The 26,468-nt window shown below is 45.4% G+C and overlaps 1 protein-coding gene across 1 annotated transcript in view; it reads right to left on the reverse strand.

Annotated features, from left to right (window-relative positions):
- Positions 1-5,262: 5,262 nt before the first annotated feature.
- Positions 5,263-26,468, reverse strand: part of LOC126419464 (roundabout homolog 2-like) — a 238,462-nt gene continuing 217,256 nt past the window's right edge. Inside the window, exon 3 of the mRNA XM_050086652.1 lies at positions 5,263-5,391. Within this exon, the coding sequence (XP_049942609.1) occupies positions 5,384-5,391 (8 nt within the window). The 3' untranslated portion in view covers positions 5,263-5,383. The remainder of the gene's footprint in view (positions 5,392-26,468) is intronic.

Here is a 26,468-nt window from a genome sequence, read left to right on the forward strand (position 1 = left end):
AGAATTGCTACAGAGTGGCTGCAGGAACATTCTTCTGAGTTTAAACACTTCCGCTGCCCAACACACTCCCCAGATTTGAACATTATTGAGTATATCTGTGATACCTTGCACGATGCTGTTCAGCAGAGATCTTCACCCATCGTACTCTTACGCATTTTTTGGGCAGCCCTGCAGGATTCATGGTGTCAGTTCCCTCCAGCACTACTTCAGACATTAGTTGAATCCATGCCACGTCATGTTGCGTGACTTCTGTGTGCTCACTGGGGCTCTACATGATATTAGACAGGTGTACCAGTTTCTTTGGCTCTTCAATGTATTTGCGCCATCGTTGAACTCCGGCATCAATATCACTTTGGAAAAAATCGGGGGATTTGCTTCTTGACCCACCTTTTTTAACCTCATCTATACAGAATGTGTATGGGGATGCTGTAATGGACATCAGAAATGTGCGCCGTTGGGAGAGGAAGTTAGGTAAAGGAGAAATGAACACTGCATCGCCGATAACATCTGTCACAGATGCCAGTCGAGGTTAGCTGAAGTGATTCGAGGAGACCGAGGCGTTGGAGCTCACACCTAACAGCGAAGCCGGGGATTTTGAAATCATGGGCCGAAGAAGCAAAACATGGAATTTTTCCAAACTGGTTTCGATGTCTGGGCTCAACGGTGGCACAAATGTGTACAAATGATGACTATGTTGGACGATAGTGTTTTGTAGAAGATAGTTCAAGCTATGATGTGTACTAATCCCACTGTTACACGTTTTTTATGACACAGGAGGCATTACCTTTTGGTTTACCCTCTTTCGTTTCCTCATCTCACTCGGGCTGTCCACAGCAATCCCTTACGAGGAAGCGTTGCCCTCCTAGGGCGCTGATTGCCGAGAATTGGAGGACAGTGGCTCTAGAATGGCCTGAAACCAAGGGGTCGCATCAGTTCTGAGAGTGAGCATTGATCTGAACAGGAACGTGCACTGAGAAATACCTCAATAGTGCGGCAGTGCATTTCTACTCAGTTTGGATTGCGTGTCATAATTTCATTGTGATTGTGATAAAGTGCACTTTGTCAGGAAAAATATTACGGTATTCATAAAAAATATGTAATTACTCGTTGCCAGTAGCTCAACAGATACGTAAAATCGAAGCTATCCCCACTGCAGTCACGGTGAGTGTACTCAACGAACTTACCACCGTTCGTGATCCTCTCCGATAGGGACTCTATGTGAGTAGACAGAGTTTTTCGCGACGTATGCCTGTAGTTTACATGTCCAGATGCAACGATCACACGAAATGCCAGGCTGTTAAAACTAGTCCACATAATCCCTTTTCCGCCACGAATTTCGAGTGGCGATCTTGTAACATATACATGTACATAGACCCTGTGCAAGCAAATGTACAGTTCATGGAGGAGGGTGCATCGTTCCAATATTATAGATTTTTTGTCCTACTTCATTCGTGTATTGAGAGAGGGAAAAATGACTGTCTATATGCCTGAGTGTGTGCCCTAATCTTCTCTGTCTTATTCCAATGATACTTGTACGAGATACACTGATGAGCCAAAGTTTTACTACAAACAACCGCGACATTGAAAGACATCCGTGGCATTGCGAACACGTAACGCGACACGGAAAGAATACAAGCGGAGCAGAGACAAACGGGGAATTGTTCTAGTGACAATACGGACCGCAAATGGGGAAATACACTGACATAAGCAACTCCGACTAACGGCAGTTTTTTATGGCCGGCGCATGGCTCGGAAAAGGCGAAGAATGTTGTAGAATATTCTTCTGCGAAATTGAGTAAGGTTTGAAGAGAGAGAAGAGTTAGTGTTTAACGTCCCGTCGCCCACGAGGTAATTAGAGACGAAGCATAAGCCCGGGTTAGGAGAAGGATAGGGAAGGAGATCGGCCGTGCCCTTTCACAGGAACCATCCCGGCATTTGCCTGAAGCGAGTTAGAGAAATCACGGAAAACCTAAATGAGGATGGCCGCACGCGGATTTGAACCGTCGTCCTCCCAAATGCGAGTCCAGTGTGCTAAACACTGCGCCACCTCGCTCGGTGAGTAAGGTTTGAATAACCACTACTATATTCTTGTAACCCTGACTATCAGGTTTCTAAAAATGTATGCTTTAGTCGAAATTACTGGTTAATTACACAGATACTGAAGTTTCGAAAAAATTATCGCTGGAAATGAGAATTAAACTATGGGCATCTCGCTCCAATTCTGAGAGTCCGAGTTTAGCGTTTGGCCTGTAAAGATACTACACCAGGCAGTCTGTGATTATCTTACTACTTAAAAGATACTACGCCATTCGTCATTTGTTATACTTGTCGGTAGAAAATGGTTCAAATGGCTCTGAGCACTATGGGACTCAACTGCTGAGGTCATTAGTCCCCTAGAACTTAGAACTAGTTAAACCTAACAAACCTAAGGACATCACACACATCCATGCCCGAGGCAGGATTCGAACCTGCGACCGTAGCGGTCTCGCGGTTCCAGACTGCAGCGCCAGAACCGCTCGGTCACTGCGGCCGGCTACTTGTCGGTAGAACTTGGGTCGAGAACATCTGATCTGAAGGTAACAAATGACGAAAATGTCGAATAAATCCGTTTCAGTTGTCACTTAACGATACCAATGTTAGACAATGTACAGGCAACGAAAGACAGAAAGATTTAGGAAACATTTCTTTTGTAATTATTTCCTCAAAATGTTCAAATGTGTGTGAAATCTCATGGGACTTAACTGCTAAGGCCATCAGTCCCTAAGCTTACACACTACTTAACCAAAAGTATCCTAAGGACAAACACACACACACACACCCATGCCCGAGGGAGGACTCGAACCTCCGCCAGGACCAGCCGCACAGTCCATGACTGCAGCGCCCTTAGACCGCTCGGCTAACCCGCGCTTATCTCCTCCCAATGATAATTAAGTAGTGGAAGAATATGGAATAACTTGGCTAAAATGCACTTCCTTTGCATGATGTTTAACTTTGTTGCATATTGATTGGGATGGAATATTACAACCTAAGAACCGTCGTAAAATGATCCCGATCATTTTGAACGACTGTGCTGTCCAATGCTAGAGAGCTACCATCGTTTGAAGTGATTGAAAAAATCTGGCAACCAGTTGCAAACCAGAGGTTTATTTAGCCCTTGACCTACGTTTCGATATTTCTAAAATTATCTTCTTCATAAAGAGTGGGCCTTGTTACATCACATGGTGGTAAAATACATTAGTTGAAGCGGAGCGGCTCTTGCCACTCCATCTGAAGAAGAAATTTTTAGAAATATCGAAATCTACGTCAAGGGCTAAATAAACCTTTTGTCTGCAACTGGCTGGCTGATTTTTTAACCTCTTCAAATGTATACAGTTGCTGAATCGCAGCCATGGTTAAGATATTACTACTATCGTTAGTAAACAGCTGTCATACCACTGCATTCCTAGGATAACAAACATTATAGTCGGCCGCAAATGAGCGTCATATGAAGAACGAGGAGGATTTTGGGGGGGGGGGGAGGGGGGAGGAGGGGCAGAGTTTCAGTAGATTACTAAGAGTTAATTCTCAATAGGTGACCGTGGCAGGACATCCTGGAAGACAGTAGATTTCGTTGTTTCCGCTCCACAGTATCACGTTTTGACCGACTAGAAGAAGATATTTTCGTTCGAGTCCTTGACCTCGGCTGACGGCTGTGAGCGGTGTTTGGTGCTGGCGGCTCGCTTGCGGCAGCTGCTGTCTTGGCGACCAGCGCAAGCACAGGCGGTGCTTCGGCGGACCACTCCGGTCGGAAGAGTTTCTGTCGTTCCGCCTCCTCTTCGGCGTATCGGAAGTTCTTCACCGAGCTGGCAAAGTTAAATACAGAAGTTGGGCAGAGCAGAAAGCGGAGTGCAGAGGCCAAACACAGCGGCCTGATATCGGAGAGCCAGTTTCTCTCCGTTTCCCCATCATGGAAGAAATTTTACGTCAGACGGGTGCTAGCTTTCAGTCTTCTCAGAATAACGCAACGTTCACTAACACCCAAAAATCTCATTTGAAAGAGCAGTGATTGCATCATTTGATCAGTACGCACATATTGTGACATGTACGGACAGAATGGTTGCGAAGAAACGGAAAACAAGTAACTTTGTCGGCTTCCAGAGATGACAAACTGTATGCAAAGTATGTATACTCTTTGTTGTAATTTCCAAAACGAAGTTATTATTTATCTGTCTGGTACTAATTTTCTTCTTATACATCAATTGTATACTGGGATCATCATTCTCAAGCTAGGAGGAATAAAAGTTTTTATATCAGGCTGACAACAAAGGAGCTGTAACGTTCTGTCTGAATTTGCTTATGAGCAGATGTGACGCAGAGAACAGACATATTGGATTTGTTCAGTGTTTGAAGTGTATACAAAACTGCTCTACTTGTTTTACAACGCTGAGACAGGGCGCCGTTTACAATGTTATTGTTGGTATGTAAAACCGTCTCACAGACAAAAAATGGTTCAAATGACTCTGAGCACTATGGGACTTAACTTCTGAGGTCATCAGTCCCCCTAGAACTTAGAAGTACTTAAACCTAACTAACCTAAGGACATCACACACATCCATGCCCGAGGCAGGATTTGAACCTGCGACCGTAGCGGTCGCGCGGTTCCAGACTGAAGCGCCTAGAACCGCTCGGCCACTCCGTCCGGCCGTCTCACACACAAAGTATCTCAGAACAGGAAGAATGTTTAAGACTTTTGTCGCTCTTTTGTCAGTGCTTTTTATTAATTTTAATACAAGAAATACGGTTTGGATGGAAAAAACTGCAAACTCATTTGATCTTTATCTGCAGTATCTAAACCATTAGTCTCGTAGCACCAGACTGAAAATGTTGAAATGGTGCAAGGTTAAAAAGGGATGCAAACACTCGTGCAAATGAAAAATAATGAAGTATGAGGTGTCGTCACCTTCTGTGGCAATGTACGACACTTTGAGCGTTAAAGGAGAAGATTCAGTTAAACACTGAAGACAAAAGCTACATGCTGAGTGAAGTTTAGATATTGCAAGCACTTTAACAACAAAGGGCACAAGCATCATACTGACAGGGCGTGTTGAAAGAAATACGGATTTCTAAGAAGAGGAACTTTTCTTCTACACCGGAGATATGAAACCCTTGCTGCAGATGTCTTATCCCCAAGTACTACATACATCCGGACGTAGCTAGATTAACACAATTGAAGCAGTTGCCTACGGTGGGCAGTCTTGGCAGAACTAAATATTTAAATTTGACCACTCATCGTTGTCAGACTTCATAAAATGATTCAGTCAGCTCAAGCAAATAAGTATATCTGTCTGTAAGATAGAACTTACATGCTCCAGGAGGAACGTCTGGCAGGAAGTGGTAACTGCAGTTACTTACCTGAAATTAAAGAAAAGAAAACAATGAAAGTCAGTTATCAAATATAATGAGAATGTAGTTTTTTATAAATGTCTGCCATAGTCAAAAATTCAAGGGTATTCTAAAAGCAGAAAGCAAATAAAGTTATCCAGCTTCTCGAAGTATTGTTACATTTATATCGCTTTATGAGGAGGTCAGCTCCATGAGCGTTTGAGAGCAGGTACAAGAATTCCTAATTGTCACCCTGGGCAGTGGCGCATGTAAGGCGGTTTCTGTGCATTCCCTTCTCTACGTTATTGCGTCAGATGTAAGTATAACTGAGGTGGTTGCCTGTGTTGTTTTGTGCCGTGTTTCTATTGATGGAAGGAATTGAAAGGGTGCAAAACGGTGACCGCCATACGCTACTTCTCTCCAAGAGCGCCGTGGACAAACTTTGACTTTTAGCGTCCCCGCCATATGCCCTCACCCCATAAGCCGACATGGAGAGGTCTGTATTTCAAACCAGGACACTGGAGCAAAGTCTCGTAATCAGAAAGCTTCCGTCACTATCTCTTCTTCCCCTGCCGGCCAAGTACTAGGGATGAAAATTTATTCCACAGCCAGAATTCCAACGCTCTGGCAAAAGAGCTCGTTGTGGCTTTGGCTACAAAAAATGGCTCTAAGCACTATGTGACTTAACATCTGAGGTCATCAGTCCCCTAGACTTTAGAAGTACTTAAACCTAACTAACCTAAGGACTTCACACACATCCGTGCCCGAGGCGGGATTCGAACCTGCGACCGTAGCAGCAGCGCGGTTCCGGACGCTTCGGTTACAGAGGCAGGTCCATTGGATTATACAATTATGTGCTCTCACCGATAGACTCTGGATCCTTACATGTAGAATATTGAATACACTGACTTGTAACCGTACATGTTCCATGTGATTACAGATTGCCTGTATTGTTATAAATAAACCGAATAACATAGTATCTGAAGTGGTTAAAAGCTTGCCCACGGCTAATAACACAGACTGACTGTTCATCAACAACTGATCTGGGACTGACACAGAAGTTTGTGTTAACTACCCGGCATGGACCGATTTCGAACATTACATGCTGAATGTTGACTACAACTGCCTACGTCTTTGTGCGCGACACCAATATAAAGACTTGATTAGGACAGTACTAACAGAATGGTAAAATACCCAGCAGTTACATATTCAGTAACAATTATAACATATACACATTGCCGTACACAATGAAATAATTTTGTTTAATTACAAACTGTGTAGCCACGAAATGATAAAAGGGCAGGTACTGTTTCAAGAGAAACGGCTTTAGATGACGATTCTAGGAATATACTACAACCCCTTGCATATTGCACCTATAGGAATTATGAGGACAAGATTAGATTAATTACAGAAAGCACAGAGGCATTTAAATAATAGTTCTCCCCGCGGTCCATAAGAGAATGGAACGGGAAAAAGCTCTAATCATTGGTACAATGGGACGTACCCTCTGCCATGCACTTCGAAATGGTTTGCAAAGTGTAGATGTAAGTGTAAAAGCACTCTTTAACGTGCACTGCAAACTCCAGAACCTGCCAAGATTTTTCTGGGAAGTTAAAATGTCTAATGGTATATTTCACAAACTGCTATTTTAGTAACAGTGTGCATTTTTGGAAACAGGGGCTATAAAACCACATCACTGGAATGTTGAAAGAATTACATGATAATATTCGCACATTCTGCTATATTGTCGAAAACTCAAATTTGAGTCCGTCGCTGTAATGCAAAATACGGATCGATTGTTGCAGAGGTGTGAGCAACCAGTCACCTTTTGTAAAACTACTTATGTTTTAAATGCTATTTATTTATGTAAATAAATAGCATTATAAAAAGTTAGTGGTTGCTCTTATCTTCTCTGTACGAATCAACATGTATTTTGCAAATTCCGGAATAAGATAATTTTGAATAGAATTTCTTGTTTGCCACAAAGTGGATAACGAGGACTTCCAAATGAGGTAAATTAATCTTAAAACAAGTTATTATCAGCGGGTTCTTTTTTAATGAATCGTAAATTAAGAGTATTTCAACAAACATAACGTTTCCCCAAAAACTAATTATACAATTACCATCTGCAGTCTCAAAAGCAGACATCCACATATTTTATAAAATGTGAATGTGTGTGTGTTTTCTCCACATCTCCTCCTAAGCCACTAGGCCTATTTCAACACACTTCTTACACATATACCTCACTGACAGGCAACAACCGCTGTCGGGGTAAGAACCATCTACCTCTCATAGTTCTGGAGATATGACATCATACACAATGAGGTTTCTGAAAAACTGCCGCAACACGCATGACATTGAAATTTATTACTTCGTTGCTACTAACTTTAATCGCTAACATTTTGCCGACAGTATCCAAATATGCCGCTGAATGTACCTACACAATACGTTATTATACGACTCACAAATGGTTCAAATGGCTCTGAGCACTATGCGACTTAACTTCAGAGGTCATCAGTCGCCTAGAACTTAGAACTAATTAAACCTAACTAACCTAAGGACATCACACACATCCATGCCCGAGGCAGGATTCGAACCTGCGACCGTAGCGGTCACGCGGTTCCTGACTGAAGCGCCTAGAACCGCACGGCCACACCGGCCGGCGAAATCCCTGACATCTGGCAGCGCTTTTTTCAGCTTTCAACTGCGAAACGCAAGCAGCTGTAGGCGAAAATAATATCCGTCTATCGAGCTACGAAGAGACGTTGCCACAGAGTCTTTTACAAAATAGCGTTGTATACATGAGAAGTAGCTGCGCCAAGCGTACAGAAATTCTCCGGGACATTATACACACATCAAAAAATGTTTCGTATCACCTCGGTTCTGAGAGTTCCGGAATCTGTATAGAAAATTGGAATAGAGATCAACATAAACATCATTTCCACCCTTTTTATTGCTCATGAAAATCACACATTGCATGTTGTACCACCATACAACGAGACCTTCAGAGGTGGTAGTCCAGATTGCTGTACACACCGGTACCTCTAATACCGAGTAGCACGTCCTCTTGCATTGATGCATGCCTGTATTCGTCTTGGCATATTATCAACAAGTTTATCAAGGCACTGTCGGTCCAGACTGTTCTATTCCTCAACGGCGATTCGGCGTAGATCCTTCAGAGAGGTTGGTGGGTCACGTCGTCCATAAACAATCCTTTTCAATGCATCCCACGCATGTTCGATAGGATTCATGTCTGGAGAACACGCTGGCCACTCTAGTCGAGCGATGTCGTTATCCTGAAGGAAGTCATTCACAAGATGTGCACGGTGGACGTGCGAATTGTCGTCCGGCTCCTTCCAAGACCACCAGTGGCGTACGTCGGCCCCACATAATGCCACCCAAAAACTGCAGGGAACCTCCACCTTGCTGCACTCGCTTGACAATGTGTCTAAGGCGTTCAGCCAGAGCATGTTGTCTCCAGTCCTGAGCGGTCCATTCGGCATGTTGTTGGGCCCTTCTGTACCGCGCCGTATTGTGTCGTGGTTGTAAAGATGGACCTCGCCATGGACGTGGGGAGTGAAGTTGTGCATCATGCACTCTGTTACGTGTAGTCCTGTGGCTGCACGAAAAGCATTATTCAACATGGTGGCGTTGCTGTCAGGCTTCATCCGAGTCATAATCGTGGGTAGTGGTCATCCACTGCAGTAGCAGCCCTTGGGCGGCCTGAGCGAGGCATGTCATCGACAGTTCCTGTCTCTCTGTATCTCCTCCATGTACGAACAACATCACTTTGGTTCACTCCGAGACGCCTGGCCACTTCCCTTATTAAGAGCCATTCCTGGCACAAAGCAACAATGCGGACGCGATCGAACCGCGGTATTTACCGTCTAAACAGGGTTGAACTACAGACAACAGGAGCCGTGTACCTCGTCCTGGTGGAATGACTGGAACTGATCGGCCGTCGGACCCCCTCCGTCCAATAGGCGCTGCTCGTGCATGGTTTACATCCTTGGACGGGTTTAGTGACATCTCTGAACAGTCAAAGGGACTGTGTCTGCGATGCAATATCCACAGTCAACGTCTGTCTTCAGGATTTCTGCGAACCGGGGTAATAGCAAAACATTTTTTTAAGTGTGTACTACAAACGCAGTTCAGTTTTTCTTTTCGTTTCTAATACAAAATGGGCGGGGTGAATACCCGGGAAATGCAGAGTTTTTCAGCTAATTGAGTAATAAAGTTTAGCAAAATACAGCGTGGTTACGAATTAGCAGTTTTAAATATTCAAGGTATATGCATCACGTGTGGTACATATCGCTGAAAAGAAAAACATTTAAGGAGTTGAATTATAGAAAGTGAAGCTATTCCACATTGCTACGTTTCAAGGCGAGTTAACTTTTCGCTTAATGTCAAGATTTTATTATTAAAGACGAAATAAGCTTTGCTCTTCATGATACCTGAAGAACAAAATAGCGGATTCATTTAAAGTGAATGAAGCTGAATCACGTAACTGTTTTCTCAGGTTAATACGAAAAGCTTGCATCACCGATGAGCTAGACGGCAGAGCCTAAGTAATGAGCTGCAGTGAGAAGCGCACGTCTCCGAGTAAATTGGCCGCCAGACGGCTGCGTGTCTGCCGCGTTTGCCGGGCTACGTGGAAATGAAGTGCGCCCTGTTTACTGGTGTCACGTCTCTCTCGACCCCTCTTTGTTCTGGGAAAGCACACACGGCAGAGTCGGGTTACCTGCTGCTCCCTGCCGGAAATTTAAGACGCATTCTTAAAAACCGTTAAACAACCTCGCAGCGCGGGTTAATTATCGTCTTTCACGAAAGGTGACCGTAATGGGGAGAAGTCTCCTTGTAACCGTTTGTAAATCAGAAGAAGTCTCACATAACGGAAATATTGTTCCTTCCGGAATGGAACAAAACGCGTCAACCGGCGTGACCCTAGGCACATTAGGCATAGCTCTGGTGTGTCGTGTTTTCCGTGAACCGGCGACTACGCAAGCTTTTGTCGCGCAATGTAGTGCCATTACAGTTGCATCATCATCATCATCATCATCATAACCATCTCTCTCTCACACATACACACACACACACACACACACACACACACACACACACACACACACACACACACGATTTTTTCTAGGAAAATGGGCCACTTTGCCCAAGAACTAAATTTAAAAATAGTCGCAAACTGACGGTTCCGGCATTAGTTCCTTCCGGAATGGAACAAAACGCGTCAACCGGCGTGACCCTAGGCACATTAGGCATAGCTCTGGTGTGTCGTGTTTTCCGTGAACCGGCGACTACGCAAGCTTTTGTCGCGCAATGTAGTGCCATTACAGTTGCATCATCATCATCATCATCATCATAACCATCTCTCTCTCACACACACACACACACACACACACACACACACACACACACGATTTTTTCTAGGAAAATGGGCCACTTTGCCCAAGAACTAAATTTAAAAATAGTCGCAAACTGACGGTTCCGGCATTAGTTTCCCGGAGGTTTCCCTCGCTTGTAAGGTAAATGCCAGAACTGGTAATCTGCTCATTCACTGAAGAAACTGGGACAGCTGCCTAATATCGTGTAGGGCCTTCACAAGCACGCAGAAATGCCGCTGCACGACTGGCCATGGATTCCACTAATGTATGAAGTAGTGCTGGAGGGACTTAACACCATGAATCCTACAGGGCTGTTCATAAATCCTTAAGGGTACGAAGAGGTGGAAATCTCTTCTGAACAGCACGTTGCAAGGTATCCCAGATATGCTTAATAGTGTTCATGTCTGGGAAGTTTGGCGGCCAGCGGAAGTGTTTAAACTCAGAAGAGTGTTCCTGGAGCCGCTCTGTAGCAATGCCAGACGTGTGGGGTGTCGCATTGTCTTGTTGGAATTACCCAAGCTTCTACGGGGCATTATGGAGACTTTTGCTGTTCAATGAATTTTATCGGCGCACAATCTGGTCAGAAGCTCATCTTCCGTTACCTTTTTTTTTTTTGGAAAAACAAGACTTTACTGGCATCTTTAAAGTAGACGGTTTATGATTGCACATTTATATAGCAGGACTGTTGTTATGTCTAATGCCTGACTTTGCGATTAAGATTTATCAAGGCAACAATTATTAGCACATAGACATGTCTCCAGCTTGTCGTGTGAAATACGCCTACCCCTTAGCTGTAGGTGAAAATCCCCTTCGTGTTACATGCTAACCATGTTAAGCCCTGATTTGTCGTGATCGTATTTTCCTCTTTTTTCTCTCAGATTTACCTACGGTGGCGTGCAGTGTTGTTGCGTTTCATCTTATTTGTCAGAATGTAAGATTGGCCTGCATATTCGTTACCGTTGTTTTGTGGATTCACCTTTTATTTCAACTGAATGCGTTGTCTTTGGCAACATGTGAAGTTCTTTGTGATCTGTGCTAGAGATACAGCGTGCCGCTTTTAGTTTTCCAAATCGTTGAAGAGATTTAAGTTGATACAAACTAGCTTGCTACTCGAGTACGTTAATGGCAGGAAAAATCGCAAACGAAGCAGAGTTTCCCTCTGATGAAAAAATATGCTTGTGTGAAAAATGAAAATAACGATTAGGAAATTATATTGGAAAAGTATTGAAACGATGCGTTGGGTACTAGGAAAACGAAGGAAGAGGGAAAATAATAGAAATTAATGGCTGACGATATAGTAACAATGATGCCCAACATGTAGAATTTGTAATGAGACAGGAAGATATTTTGATCCTACCGTTAGGATATGGTCACTGGATAGAGTGACCGCTTGGTTGTCGAGTGCAGGCTTCAACGTCCGCACTCAAAAAGCCTTTTCCCGGCAGCGCAAAACTGATAGTGATAAACAGTTTCCAATCACCAGTGGGAGCTCCGGCGTGCTGGCTTAAATCAAGAGACCACTTGGCGCAGTGTTATGACGTGAGGCCATACTTCATAATCACGTGAGACGTTAAGCCCGAGTGTCCTCGTCAGCTGAGGTTTCATTCAGACACCGGATTTCAATCTTAACTCAATATTTATTTCTGTTCTCATCAGTTAGAGTAAAAACGGCAACTGTAATCATGTCAGGATTACTGTGTCCTATGGCGAAAGAATACAAATGGTACGCCTACGTCATGCACAGAGCGATTCAGCTAAGCTGTTCACCTCATGGTTCCGCAACCGTCTAAGATATCGTGCTTCTGATTTCACCCAAATGAATTGACAAAGTCCTCACTAAACGACGTGTAGTGTCTTTCTATAGCTACATTTATTACAGAGGTATAGGTATCAACAAAATATAGTAATTTCTCCTGCTGGTGTCGCAGTCACGTCCGAATCGTTCGCCGTTGCCAAACTGCCGCAACAAATGGTCAGTTCACTTACAATTCCTTGTCTGGCTTTCTTTCTTAATATGTTTGCACGCCAAATTCTAGGCTTTTTATTTCATATTTCAACACACAACAAAACCATGCCAGAAATAATACACACAACTATGCTAACGAAATACACACGTTTCATACACAGTACTAACTGAACACTACTGGACCCTTCCTCACAAGACGCGATTTGGCGTTACATTTACAGTTATTACAATCACAATGCGACTTATCACAGGCTGCATACGTAGCACTCAAACTGCATGGCTACCAATTTTAAGTAACATCCAACCTCCAGCTCTACGAAGGTCAGATGCTTTCCTGAAGATTTGGAGAAACATTCAGAAGAACCCATACCTACCCATACACAGCGATATATTAATAGCAGAATATCAGCGTCTGAAGTCGAGAAAACCACCTCGGCGAACTGCATAACATCTTGAGGCCTCCGAATTTTAACATCAACGAAGTATGGAGAAGTCAGTGAGAAGAATCGTCAGTGTTCAACTGCCGTCTGGTTCAAAATGGTTCAAATGGCTCTGAGCACTATGGGACTTAACATCTGAGGTCGTCACTCCCCTAGAACTTAGAACTACTTAGACCTAACTAACCTAAGGACATCACACACATCCATGCCCGAGGCAGGTTTCGAACCACCGACCGTATCGGTCGCGCGGTTCCCGGCTGAAGGGCCTAGAACCGCTCGGCCACACCGGCCGGCTGTCATCTGGATGAAAAGCCTTCCAAGGTTTCACACTCCCCAGATGCCAATGGAAAACCATCAACCGCATCCGAACAGGGCAAGGGAACTGCGGATATCTAAAGCACAAATGGGGCTGGGTAACATCTCCACATTGTAACTGTGGAGCTGCCCTGCGAACAATAAATCACTGTTGGTGAATGCCCCAAACGAGCCTTCGGGGGATCAATAAATGACATCCACTATGCATCTCCTGAAGGGCTCAACTGGATCAACAGATTGGACTTAGAAATCTAAGAACTTGTGTAATGTGTACATAATTTAGCATAATACTTTGGACATTTGATTCTGTACCTGTACTTTGCTTGTCATTTCTTACACTGTATACTCTTAAAATTATGTATTTGATCCAAGCTCTGTATCATCATATGATAAATAAATAATCACAGAGATCAGCTTACATTAGATAAGCTACACACGACATAGCGGCAATCCGAATTTTTGAAGGCTGCAATTCACCACTGTGTTCGGGTCACTAGTCATAAATGTAACATCGATCCATAATGCAGGTACATAGTGCAGTGGTTGTAGAAGAAACCTGACGTGTAGAAGGTTGTAGGCTCGAATCTCATCAAATACACTGGAGTATTTTTTTATTTTTAAGTCTAATCAAACGACTATGATTACTATATTGAATCAGTTAAGTTGTTTACATGCAACTTTTTTATTTCTTAATACCTAGCCAAGTCATTTTCATAACTGGGTTGACTTTTTTATTTGTTCTTATTTTTCTTTCTATCATTGTTTTTTGTTTGGAATCCGCCTGTGTAACCTATCGTCTGCAACCAAGTGCCAACTGGGACTGCTCTTCGGTTGGTAGCCCAGCAGCTCATGTAGCCAGTATGAGGATACTTTCAGGTAGCCAGTGATAGCGAGAAAATAAAGTTTGCTTTTAGCGCCGAAAACAAAATTTTTCTGTCTTGAATTTCTTTGTAGAGGTTAGCTTTAATCGCCGTGAAGAATGCGATTGAGATTTTAGTTCTGCTTCAGATTGTTGACCACCGTGTTCTCGGATACACTGCATTGCACGAGCGTGTGTTTAGGCTAGGACACAAGTTTAAATTCAGGGCTACAAAACGCGTTGTCTGCCACAGATCAGTCATTGGTCACTTACAATCAGCTGCCGGCAGAGTATCTACTCTTACGTGATGCAGAACGTCTACGTTGTAGTGTTTGTCTTTGGAGTTTGTAGGGCATCCTTGTAACGCCCTCTGACCTACACTGAGGTGACAAAAGTCTTGGAAATATGACTCATCCTACTACCTTGTCGGAGCTCCTTTTCTCCGGCGTAGTGCATGAACTCGATATGGTATGGATTCAAGTCGTTGGTAGTCCCTAGGAGAAATGCTGTGCCATGCTGCCTCTATAGCCGTCCATAACTACGAAAGTGTTGGCGGTGCTGGATTTGGTACGCTAACTGATCTCTCGATTACGTCCCACAAATGTTCACCCCGGGCGATCTGGGTGGCCAGATCATTTGCTCGAACTGTTCTTCAAACAAGTCACGAACAGTTGTGGCCTGGTCACAATGTGCACTGTCATCCACAAAGATTCCATCGTTGTTTGGGAACACGGAGTCCATGAATGGCTGCAAGTGGTCACCTAGTAGTAGCTGGACCAGAGGACTCACTCCATTCCAGGTAATCACAGCCCACACCAATATGCAGTCACCACCAGCTTGCACAGCGTCCTGTTGACAACTTGGGTCCATGGATTTGTAGTGTCCCTCGAATCCTACCATCAGCTCTTACCAGCTAAAATCGCAACTTGGAGGAGGAGGAGGAGATTAGTGTTTAACGTCCCGTCGACAACGAGGTCATTAGAGACGGAGCGCAAGCTCGGGTGAGGGAAGGATGGGGAAGGAAATCGGCCGTGCCCTTTCAAAGGAACCATCCCGGCATTTGCCTGGTGCGATTTAGGGAAATCACGGAAAACCTAAATCAGGATGGCCGGAGACGGGATTGAACCGTCGTCCTCCCGAATGCGAGTCCAGTGTGCTAACCACTGCGCCACCTCGCTCGGTTTAAAAAAAAAAAAAAAAAAAAAAATCGCAGCTTGTCTGACGAGGCCACGTTTTATGGGCGTCTAGGATCCAACCGATATGGTCACGAGATCAGGAGAGGCGCTGCAGGTGATGTCATCCTGTTAGCAAAGGCACTTACGTCTGTCGTCTGCTGCCGTAGCTTATTAACCCCATATTTCACGGCATTGTCCTAACGGATAAGTTCGTCGTCTCCCCCTTATTGGTTTCTGCGGTTATTTCACACAGTGCTGCTTATCTGTTAGCACTGAATACTCTATACAAACGCCGCTGCTCTCGGTCGTTAAGTGAAGGCCGTCGGCCACTGCGTTGTCCGTTGTGAGAGGTGATTTGGTACTCTTGGCACCCCCTTGGCACTGTGAATCTCGAAATATTGAATTCCCTAACGATTTCCGAAATGGAATGTCCTGCGCATCACTCTCCAATTACCATTCTGTGTTCAAAGTCCCTTAATTCCCATCGTGCGGCCGTAATTACATCGGAAATCTTTTCACATTAATAATCATCTTGGGGTTGAAGCTCTTTTTTTCCGTGTTTGATTTAACAATACACCCCACCCCATCCCACCCCACCCCTCCCCCCGCCCCACACACATACGAAAAAATCCTCAAACCTACTGTCACTCTCTCTCTCTCTCTCTCTCTCTCTCTCTCTCTCTCTCTCTCTCTCTCACACACACACACACACACACACACACACACACACACACACACACACACACAGACACGCACCAAAGAAATGCACATACACCTCTGAAAGATTGAAAGAATCACAACAACCGCCAGGAAGACCTCCAACTGTTACACCGTCAGCCATCTTGGTTTTACACCTTCAACTGTTCCACTGTCCGCCATGTTTGTCTTTACAGCTGGTAAACAGTGAAACAGTGACAGTGACCATTCTGTGTTCAATTCCCGTTGTGCGGCCATAATTACATCGGAAATCTTTAATAGTATATATAGTATAAGTATAATATAGTATAAGTATACATAGTGTTTGACAGTGATGAAGACGAGGGAAAAGAAAACGTAAGTCAAACATAATTTAAACACACACACACACACACACACACACACACACACACACACACACACACACACAGAGAGAGAGAGAGAGAGAGAGAGAGAGAGAGAGAGAGAGACATTGTAAGGTTGGCTTAAACAACTTATCTACTTTAAGGTGTAAGCGGCTGCAGATGACAAACTGTGGAATAGAACAGTCACTGTTGAAACACAATACGTCAGAAAAACCACACCATGTGGTAAAATTCATAACTTTATGTGTTTTTCAGATATCTGTAATTACAATGTAAAAACTAATACTTACATGTATACAAACAGTAAACAACATTCTTTATCTTTAACAGCCATAAAATAAAAGCTCACTGAAGATGCTGCAACTGCAGTGAAACATGTTTGGGTTAAAAAACAAAATTGTGTTTTGCTAAAGGCGGACCCCATCCAAAAACATATGTATTCTTTTCACATCAAGCACCTGACTACAAATGACAGCTCCGCGAGTGTACTGCCCTCTTTATACCTTGCGTACGCGATACTGCCACCATCTGTATATGTGCATATCGCTATCCCATGACTTTCATCATCTCCATGTAAGTCGACAACAACTAAGTAATTTTGTGTTTTTTTTTTTTTGGGTTGAACATAAAGTACACCATCCCCCACAATCACCATAGGTAATGCGCGATGTGGAAAATGTGTTGGTATTGCTAGGTTTAATCCGCAGTATGTTAATTTGATTTTACCTGCAGGGCCAACTGTGAACCTGCACCAATCATCTTCCTGGTGATCTCTGCTGTCTTCTGGCGTTGCTACCTTCTTATAGACAACCGGATCATTTTCTGCGATAGAACCCTGCAGAGTCAACAGTTGCGGAGCGGGCTTCAAAACGAGCTTGTCGACCGGAAGTCCTCTACTGAATTCTGTCCGACAGCCGCATTGATAACAGTAAATAACGTCCGTTTAGATACCCGCGGGCAGAAGTGTGACGGATAACGTGGCACGGTGACTAACAGCGAATCTAGCTGTCGGGCCCGCTGATGGCGCGAAAAGTGGACCAGAGTGATCGCTTCATCAACTCTAAATTGGCCGTGTAATGAAGCCGGTGTCCATTTCAACAAGTAACAGCGCCGCTCTCGCACCCCGGGGACGGACTAATTTCCGCTGCTGCCAGCCGCCGCCCGAAAATTATCGCCGCTCCGGCCTGTAGCACGTGTACACGTCCGTGTTTTAATACACGTGTCGCACGCGCTGCACACATTAGTTTCGTCTTTTTTCCGCACCGAATGGCGTAATTCCACAGAGTGGCTACAACACGTGTCGCCACGTCTGTCAGATGGGACGTGCGGCGCGGGCAGTTGCCATTTTGTTCCGGAGAGCTGGGCACATCGATCTCCGCTAGGAAATCGAGTTCCGCCCACAATGACAGAACAGCGAATGTACGTGCCGACTCTCATGACCGACTTCAGCAATAAATAATAGCCGCCTCGTCACGAACGCCTTCTTTATTAATGCACAGGGCCTTTTCAGGCCTTTACCTATCGCCAGACGGCTGTTTTTGTTAAAACGTGTTCCTGTTGTGAGTCTATAATTTTCCATTGCCTGCAGTCAATACGCACGTGTTATAAGTTTACTATATTAATTTAAAAGACAGTTAAACTATACGATGAAAGTGAGAAGAGAGTGAAAAGGGAGTCTACAGTTGAACTCTGTGAGGCTCAGTGTTTCGACACAAATGAAAAAAGCGGCTCCGTGGATCAGTAGTCTGAGTGCGGGGAAAAGTGTCAAATCTTTCAAGAAACATAATAATGCAAGAAAGTTCTATCGTGAAACAAAGTATGAATAGAACAAATGGAAAGGACGAAGCACAAGGATATCTCTTTAACGTACCTATGAAACGCTATTTCCTAAATTAATTACATACTACGAAGGTAATCCCAAAACTAAGCTCTCCTCTTTTTTATAAGTACATAGACCTGTTTATTTCTACAATGGTTTACATCAGTTTACAGCTTGAACATTTAGCTATTTTTTGACATAAAAATGGCTCTGAGCACTATGCGGCTTAACTTCTGAGGTCATCAGTTGCCTATAACCTAGAACTAATTAAACGAAACTAACTTAAGGACATCACACTCATCAAGGCCCGACGCAGGATACGAACCTGCGATCGTAGCGGTCGCTCGGTTCCAGACTGTAGCGCCTAGAACCGCACGACCACTCCGGCCGGCTTTTCGACATAATCACCATTTCTGTCGATACATTTTTGTAGACGCTGTGGCAGTTTTTGTATGCCCATGTCATACTAGCTCGCCGCCATGCTGTTCAGAAAGTTATGAACCTCTTCTTTCGCCTCGTCGTCGGAGCTGAATCGCTTTCCAGCCAAATTTTCTTTTAACTTACGGAACAGGTGATAGTCACTGGGCGCCAAGTCAGGACTATAGGGTGGGTGGGTGATTATGTTCCACCGAAACTGTTGCAGGAGAGCAACGGTTTGCCGAGCGATGTGTGAGCGAGCGTTGTCATGGATTATGTATACGCCCTTGCTCAACGCTCCTCTTCTCCGGTTCTGAATTGTTTGAGTTTTTTCAGAGTCTCACAGCGTTAATTGTGGTCCCAGTGGGCATAAAGTCGACCGACAATACCTCTTTCCGATCCCAAAGAACGGTTGCCATGACTTTACCGGTAGACTGTGTTTGAATTTCCGCGGCTTTGGCAAAGAAGGATGACGCCACTGGCGTGATTGTTGCTTGGTCTCAGGTGTAAAGTGGTACGCCCAGGTTTCGTCAGCCGTGACAGTTGAGTCCAGAAAGTTGTCCTGTTCGGCTGCAAGGCGGTGAAGAAATGCGTGGGAAGCACCGACTCGTTGCCACATGTGGTCCTCAGTAAGCATGCGTGGTATCCATCTTGGGCACACCTTCCGGTAGTTCAATACTTCCGTTAAAATTCTGTGAGCGGTGCTTCCGGAAGCCTCAGGAACCAACGTGCGGAGATCATCCAGAGGGATCCGCCGATCTTCACGCATGCTTTGCTCAACCTTCAACACTGTCTCCTCAGAAATTGACGGTCTCCCGCTCCTTTGTTCGTCATCAATTTCGGTCCGACCAGCTGCAAACTCTCTACACCACTTATGAACATTTTTGACATCCATGCACAACTCACCATACACTTCCGTCAATTGGCGATCGTTTCAATCGTCGCAGTGCCCTTTGCGTTCAAAAACCGAATAACAGCGCGCAATTCCCACTTGGGGGTAACATCTTACTGGAGCTCCATTCTCAATGGTAGCCAAGCCTAGACTGAGCGCCTCCGAGCGGCGTGCGCACGTTTACTTACAGCGCATGAAGCACTCTTCATAAGAGTGTGACCAACTGCCACACAAACAGAGTTCTGTACTTATAAAAAAAAATAGGAGATCTTACTTTTGGGATTACCCTCGTAGAAATGACACAAAGAAGGAAATTTGATGTTAAGTTTTATGAAGGTAAATATGTTATTTTCACATGCATGTATACTGTCCAGTCGCATTAGTGTGTCCACAGGTGAAAAGGCTGAATAACCACTCTGGAGTCTGGGCTGTTGCGAGATGTGCAGGAAGACAATCAGTGACGTTCTGTAAGGTACCTACAGGGATGTGGAACCACGACGACTCCAGTGCCGTGACCGTCTGGGGGAACCGTGGCGCCAACAGCCCAATCGAGGTGGACCCCAGATGTTCGATTGGATATAGATCCGGGGAGGAGAGTACCCCTAAACTTATCCTACTGTTCTTCGAACCACTCATGTATACTTGTACACTGCGAGCTATGTGACACGTTGTACTATCTTGCTGGTGGATGCCATCGTGTTGAAGCAAAAAACATGGTCCCCAAGGATAGAAAGTAGTGCTGATTCATTGCGCCTTTCAGAATGACGAGGTTCCTAGGGAATGCCACGAAAACGTTCCCTAGACCAGGGCTTCCCAACGTGTGGTCCTCGGACCCCTTAGAGGTCCGCCGGCTCTTTCTAGGGGGTCCGCAGCCATCTTTCACCAAATCGTGTAAAATAATGAGTGAAATTATTAAGTAAAAAGGTGAAAATCAAATTCATCACAATTTTTTTTTTCGTGTGAAAAACATATGTACTTTTACTTCAGGTCGTATTCCCAAGCAGCCTTTGCGGTTCCTAAGTGAGAACGCATACACAGTTTAGTGTCGGAGAATGTGGCTTCTTTGATCGACTGTAGAAGGGGTCCGCCAGCTGAAAAGGTTGGGAAGCCCAGCCCTAGACCATAACGCTCTCTTCTCCATCCTTGACCCTTCCGATGATTGTTGCAGGGAGTTTGCTTTTAGACGTTTCACGCCGTGCGCGCCAGCGGCCATCTGCCCGATGGAACATAAAACGTGACTCATCTGAAAAGGCCACCTGTCGCCACTCATTGGACGTCCAGTTGCCAGTGACCAGTTGCCAGTGAACAGCAGTCAGCATGGGCGTATGAACGAGGTGCCTCCTGCAGAGGCCGGTACGCAGCAAAGTTCACTGAGCTGTGGTTGGGGAGACGCTGTTGGCAGCCCCTTGGTTCATCTGGGCGTCCAGCTGCTCAACAGATGCACAGATTACTACAGCCACCGTTCGCCCGTCATCTACGGCCCGGGACGCACCACAGTTGCCTATGGTGTCAGTTATGGATAGCGCCATTTTGCCATGCAAGGTATGCGCAGAGTTCACAAGCTTAGTCTTTTCGAAAGTGCTTCCAACTTTGGACGGAATGCCAATGATCATGCCCTTTTGGACGTCACGTAAATTGCTCCGTTTCCGCTTTATGAAAACAATAGCACTATTTCCCGCAACTACCTGACACGCTATGCATAGGGTGATTCAGCTGCCCCTGCGTATGTGATTTATGCAGCCTGCAGTGCCTTCAAAAATCACGTGCCTCAGTTTCATATTCTCCTACTTGCTAAAGTCCTGCAGAAAAAATGATTAGGACCTTTCTGTAAGCAAATCTAACGTAGTTAATTTTGTACTGGGATACATTTTGGCAGGAGACCAGGGTTCTCGAGTTATTCAAGAAAAACACATTTGAAGGTCACTTCTGTATGTTTTTATTGAATAACTCGAAAACCAAACCTTCAGCGAAAACGTATCCATTAAAAAAATTTAAGTACATTAAATTTCCTACAAAAAAAGTCCATTTTGTCTATAGGACTAACGGTCTGAAGATTTTGAACATGGCTGCACTACAGAAACTGCGCATGCAAGAGTTTCAGTGCATTCGAAACAACAGCCAACCAGCTGCGATATATAGGTTTATTAAACCTTCACTGTGGTTTCGATGGTTTCAAAACTGTCTTCTGCTTAAGAAGTAGGACGTAAAATCACATTACTGATAGATTGGGAATCGCTGACTCTAGTTCATGTCTAATGTATATTGTTGTATCCAACATCAAATAAGTGATTTTTTTTAAATTAAAAGGTTTAAGACAAAGCCCTACAGAATATGGTTACTGTTTTTACATAATCTATTTAAATGGTGATTGTGTGGATGGAAATGCCGTGTGGCTAGGGCCTCCCGTCGGGTAGACCGCTCGCTTGGTGCAAGTCTTTCGAGTTGACTTAACTTCGGCGACTTGCATGTCAATGGGGAGGAAATGATAACGATAAGGACGACACAACACCCTGTCCCTGAGCAGAGAAAATCTCCGACCCAGCCGGGAATCGAACCCGACCCGTTAGGCATGACAGTCCATCGCGCTGACCACTCAGCTACCACGGACGGACATTATGTGGATGGCATGTACCAGAAGACTCTACGACTCTCACTTTGACTATAGATGATATGAATTTATGTCCTACATCTTCTTAAGAAGACGATTTTAAAACTGTCGAAACCATGGTCAAGATTTAATAAACCAGTATTTTGCAACTGGTTGGCTGCTACATCAAATGCTTTGAAGTTGTCGTAATAGACGTTTGCCTGTAGCAAGCGACAGAATATGACGATCACGCCTGTTGTTTTGGAAGACGTTGTGGGTTGCATAAAATCCACGGTAAGGGGCAGGCGAATCACTCCGTGTATTGTCCACTGCTAGGACTGCCACCTGCCGTCGGTGAACAATTATTGCACGTTGATGTCAAACATAAGCGTTGGTCACATTAATGTGACTGGATCATGTATTATCATGTTCTGCAGAGCACTAACTAAAAATTCAGTTAATGTTAAATGGTCATTGCTTTTAGCGAGACTGTCGTACTGATGTTTCCCTCGTATTAACCAGAGTGTGTCTGATTGGCAACCTTAGTGCAGACTGCGTCAGTAGATGCCACACCGGAACCTGTGTAAAGCGACGAGCACAGGCTCGTTGCGGGTAGCGGCTGCGCATGGAAGGCCAGAGGCGTCCTCGGCGGCGGGTTGCGCCGGCGACAGAGCCGTCAGGGACTGCGCCCATCAGTCATTCATTTGCTGACTGGCCGCTCCCCCCGCTGTGTCCACACGGGGCGGGAATCAGCGGCGCGGCCCTGTCGGACAGGGATGATTATCAGCGCAGCCGTCCTCCCCTTGTGCCGGCGCGGTGGCTTCATTAGCGATGCGGCCGCGCCCGGCTACACAGCGCGACACGTGCGGGGACACGTGGACAGGCCGGCGCTGGCCCGCGCGCTGCTGCGTGTCGCCGCCGCCGCCGCCGCATCCGGAGCCGCCTGTCAGCTCGCCGCACAAGTTGATCGATCCTCCCAGTGATGGAATGATAACCGCGCCCGTTAATGGTCCGGCGGATCCAGCGACAGGCTGGGTTTGGTCCTATGCCATTTACGACTCTGGTTTCAGCGAGGAGAAGGCGCAGAATGCCACATTTACTTATTACAATTGTTGCACCTAACGAAAATACAATAGTCGGTACAATGGCTCTATACTTTGCTCCTGGACGAGACCGAGTGGGTACGATAACAGACTGATGAGCCAAAATATTATGACCACCCAGTTAATGGCATGTTTGTCCGTCTTTGTGTAGCGGCACCATCATTTAGGATAGGGAAAGTGTTGTTTACATAGTTCCGCGTAGTTAGCGCGTACACAACTTTCCCACTTGAGCGCGCCCCGCTAAGCACAACAGCGCAGGCGCAGCGCTTGTCCATCTCCGCACTACAAGATGGCGCTGCCACAGAGACGGACCAAACTCTGCTTCCGCCAATCCGCGTATTAATATGTAACGCAGCCAATTAGATTGCTGCTTACGTAGAACCTTTCCTCCTCGCGGATCACACTCGTGCAGTGATACATGAACGCACGAGGTATTGTAACGAGTGTACAGACCTCCGATTAGGCAGTCTGCATTTGTCTGCAACAGTCTGTACGAGTTCTACATTTGTCTGTACCAGTCTATAGTCAAGTTTCAGTCTGCGCCTAATAAGATTACCATATTCCTGTACATAGCCATGAAGATAAACGTATAGCCACTTTTATCAAGTATCAGAGATATATGTGAGAATAAGATTAACGATCCATACCAAAGGAACTTCAGATTGCCAATTGTAAATAGCATCCAGAACCAAGTTAAATAATTTTTATGCTTGTTGTTATTTTAATAAATGTGTGTGAAAATTAATCAACTTCTGTTTAAAGTTGGTCACCGTCAATCTGCTACTCTAAGCATGCAAGTGGCATTTCTATCGTCTGACCTAACGGCAGAAGATAAACACGCCACGATAAGACCACGAGACATATTGCTGACACTCGCCTACTTCATTAGAGCGACAAGTCAAATAATCTGATGTGTGTGTACTGAAGGTCTCACAGTACACACACCACAGAAAGTTAGTTTTGTGCGATATTCTGAGCATGAGTTACAGCCAGGTGTGGGCTAGATTACAGTAAGTTACGCTGACTAGCGGTTGCAAAGTCGAATGGAGGCCACAGGGGCCATCGAACTGCTGAAAAGCGTAAACGTAGCGGTTCGCATGTCGCAAACTGCAGGCAGAAGGGGCCCACTGGCGCAACCAGAGTGTGGGGCGTACATGACTCAAAGTGATGCATTAGCAAAACAGAGGCGCGTAGCCGAGTGTTTTCCAACGAGATTCATTCAAGTGTGGCAGCTCTTGTGGATGGCAGCACGTATCACACTGCCGAGCTACACACAGCAACAGATGGGGCGACAGCGTCCCAGCCCAAGGCGGGTCGTTGGTTCGACCCTCTGAGGCTGACGTGGGGTCTGCAGCCAGCCAGGGCGGCCAATCTATGGGTAGCTGCGCAGGCAGTCGTCTCGGCTCCCGACATACGCCAGAGACTTCCGTGACGAGGGCCGCAGATTCGGATGCCAGATCGCGGACGGTCGTTGCCGCCGCGTTCCCAGCTACGATAGCGAGGAAGAAGCAGCAGTGGGACAGGCCTAAGGAGCAGCGCGGAGTCAACAGGGACAGTGGCTGCTGAGTCGGCTGCTGGCGCAGCCATCCTGACGTAATCGGAACCCTTCAGCTGGCGAACAAGGCCGGCACGACACAGCGTTGCGTTGCACAGATCGCTGGGGCAGTAGCCTCAGCATTGCGTGGCCTGCGATGCTGACAGAGGTGAATGAAGCTCTGTAGTGGAAACAAATAAATCAGTTGGAAAGTTCTCGCCGAGTTTTAATACGGCACCTCCTGGCCACCATCCACAACATTTGGAACGAAATACAGCTCTGATTCTGCTTATCAACAATCCAACAATTTATTGGTAGGTTTGTGGAAGTGTGTGGTATTCTATGTATACACACAAGTCCTGTAATTCGTGCACGCGGTGATGCCGTCCGATAGCGACCCAGATGGGTTACGTAGAATTTAGCATAGAGTAGCATGGAGAGCTGCATCAAACCAGTCTCAGGACTGAAGACAACAACAACAACATCTTCGCTATGGTGATCCCCCGCTCCACTTACACACTTCTCTTCCCGCGTCATGTGCCCGCAGCGCCACCAGGCGGCATCCAATGTCGCTGTGGGCAGTGGTCCTAATGTTTCGCCTCTTTATTGTAATATTGAATCACTTAACTTTGTACAATCCATTTTCCCAGGCATGTCATAAGTATTTGTAGCTACCTCTGAACATTAACGTATCACTTGATACTGTCAAAATACAAATCCCTCACTCAGGATACATTTAACGATAACTTTCACGTGCAGTTCCGCCTAATACATTGATCACACAACTGGCCTACTAGAAGACGACGCTGTTGCCTTAGTCGATCATCGCGGACTGTTATCGGCAGTGAGAGCGGATACGGCGGCGTAACAAACGTTACTGGGCGTGGCTATGCTTTCAAATGGTTCAAATGGCTCTAGACTTAACATGTGAGGTCATTAGTCCCCTAGACTTGGAACTACTTAAACCTAACTAACCTAAGGACACCACAGGCATCCATGTCCGAGGCAGGACTCAAACCTGCGACCGTAGCAACAGCGCGGTCCGGACTGAAGCGCCTAGAACCGCTCGGCCACAGCGGCCTGCGCTATGCTTTCGATCATTTGTCAGTTCGTCTTGCAGCGAGTATCTTCTCCTGTAGTTGCTTGTTTTGGCACTTCGCTCTTCGAACGACACACACAAATACATCAATTTGTTGAGAATTTTTTGCGTAAATAAGGATAGAAAAGCAAAGTTTTGGTATCAGTATTATGTATGTCCAGGAAATGGGAAACTTATCTGAGGGTTACAACAGCACGGTTGTCCCCAGCTCGTGGTCTAGTGTTGGTATTGCTGTCTCTAGACCTTGGGACCCCGCGTTGGATTCCAGGCTGGGTAGGAGATTTTCTCTATTCAAGGGATAGATGTTGTCCTCATTATCATTTAATCGTGATGGACTCGCAAGCCCCTGAAGTAGTATCAAACAGAAGGGCTTGCACCAGCCGACCGAACTCTCCCATACGTTGTCTCCCGGTCAATTACGCTATACCAATATGGTTAAAGTAG

The sequence above is a fragment of the Schistocerca serialis genome, chromosome 9, assembly GCF_023864345.2.
Source record: "Schistocerca serialis cubense isolate TAMUIC-IGC-003099 chromosome 9, iqSchSeri2.2, whole genome shotgun sequence".
Classification (NCBI taxonomy): domain Eukaryota; kingdom Metazoa; phylum Arthropoda; class Insecta; order Orthoptera; family Acrididae; genus Schistocerca; species Schistocerca serialis.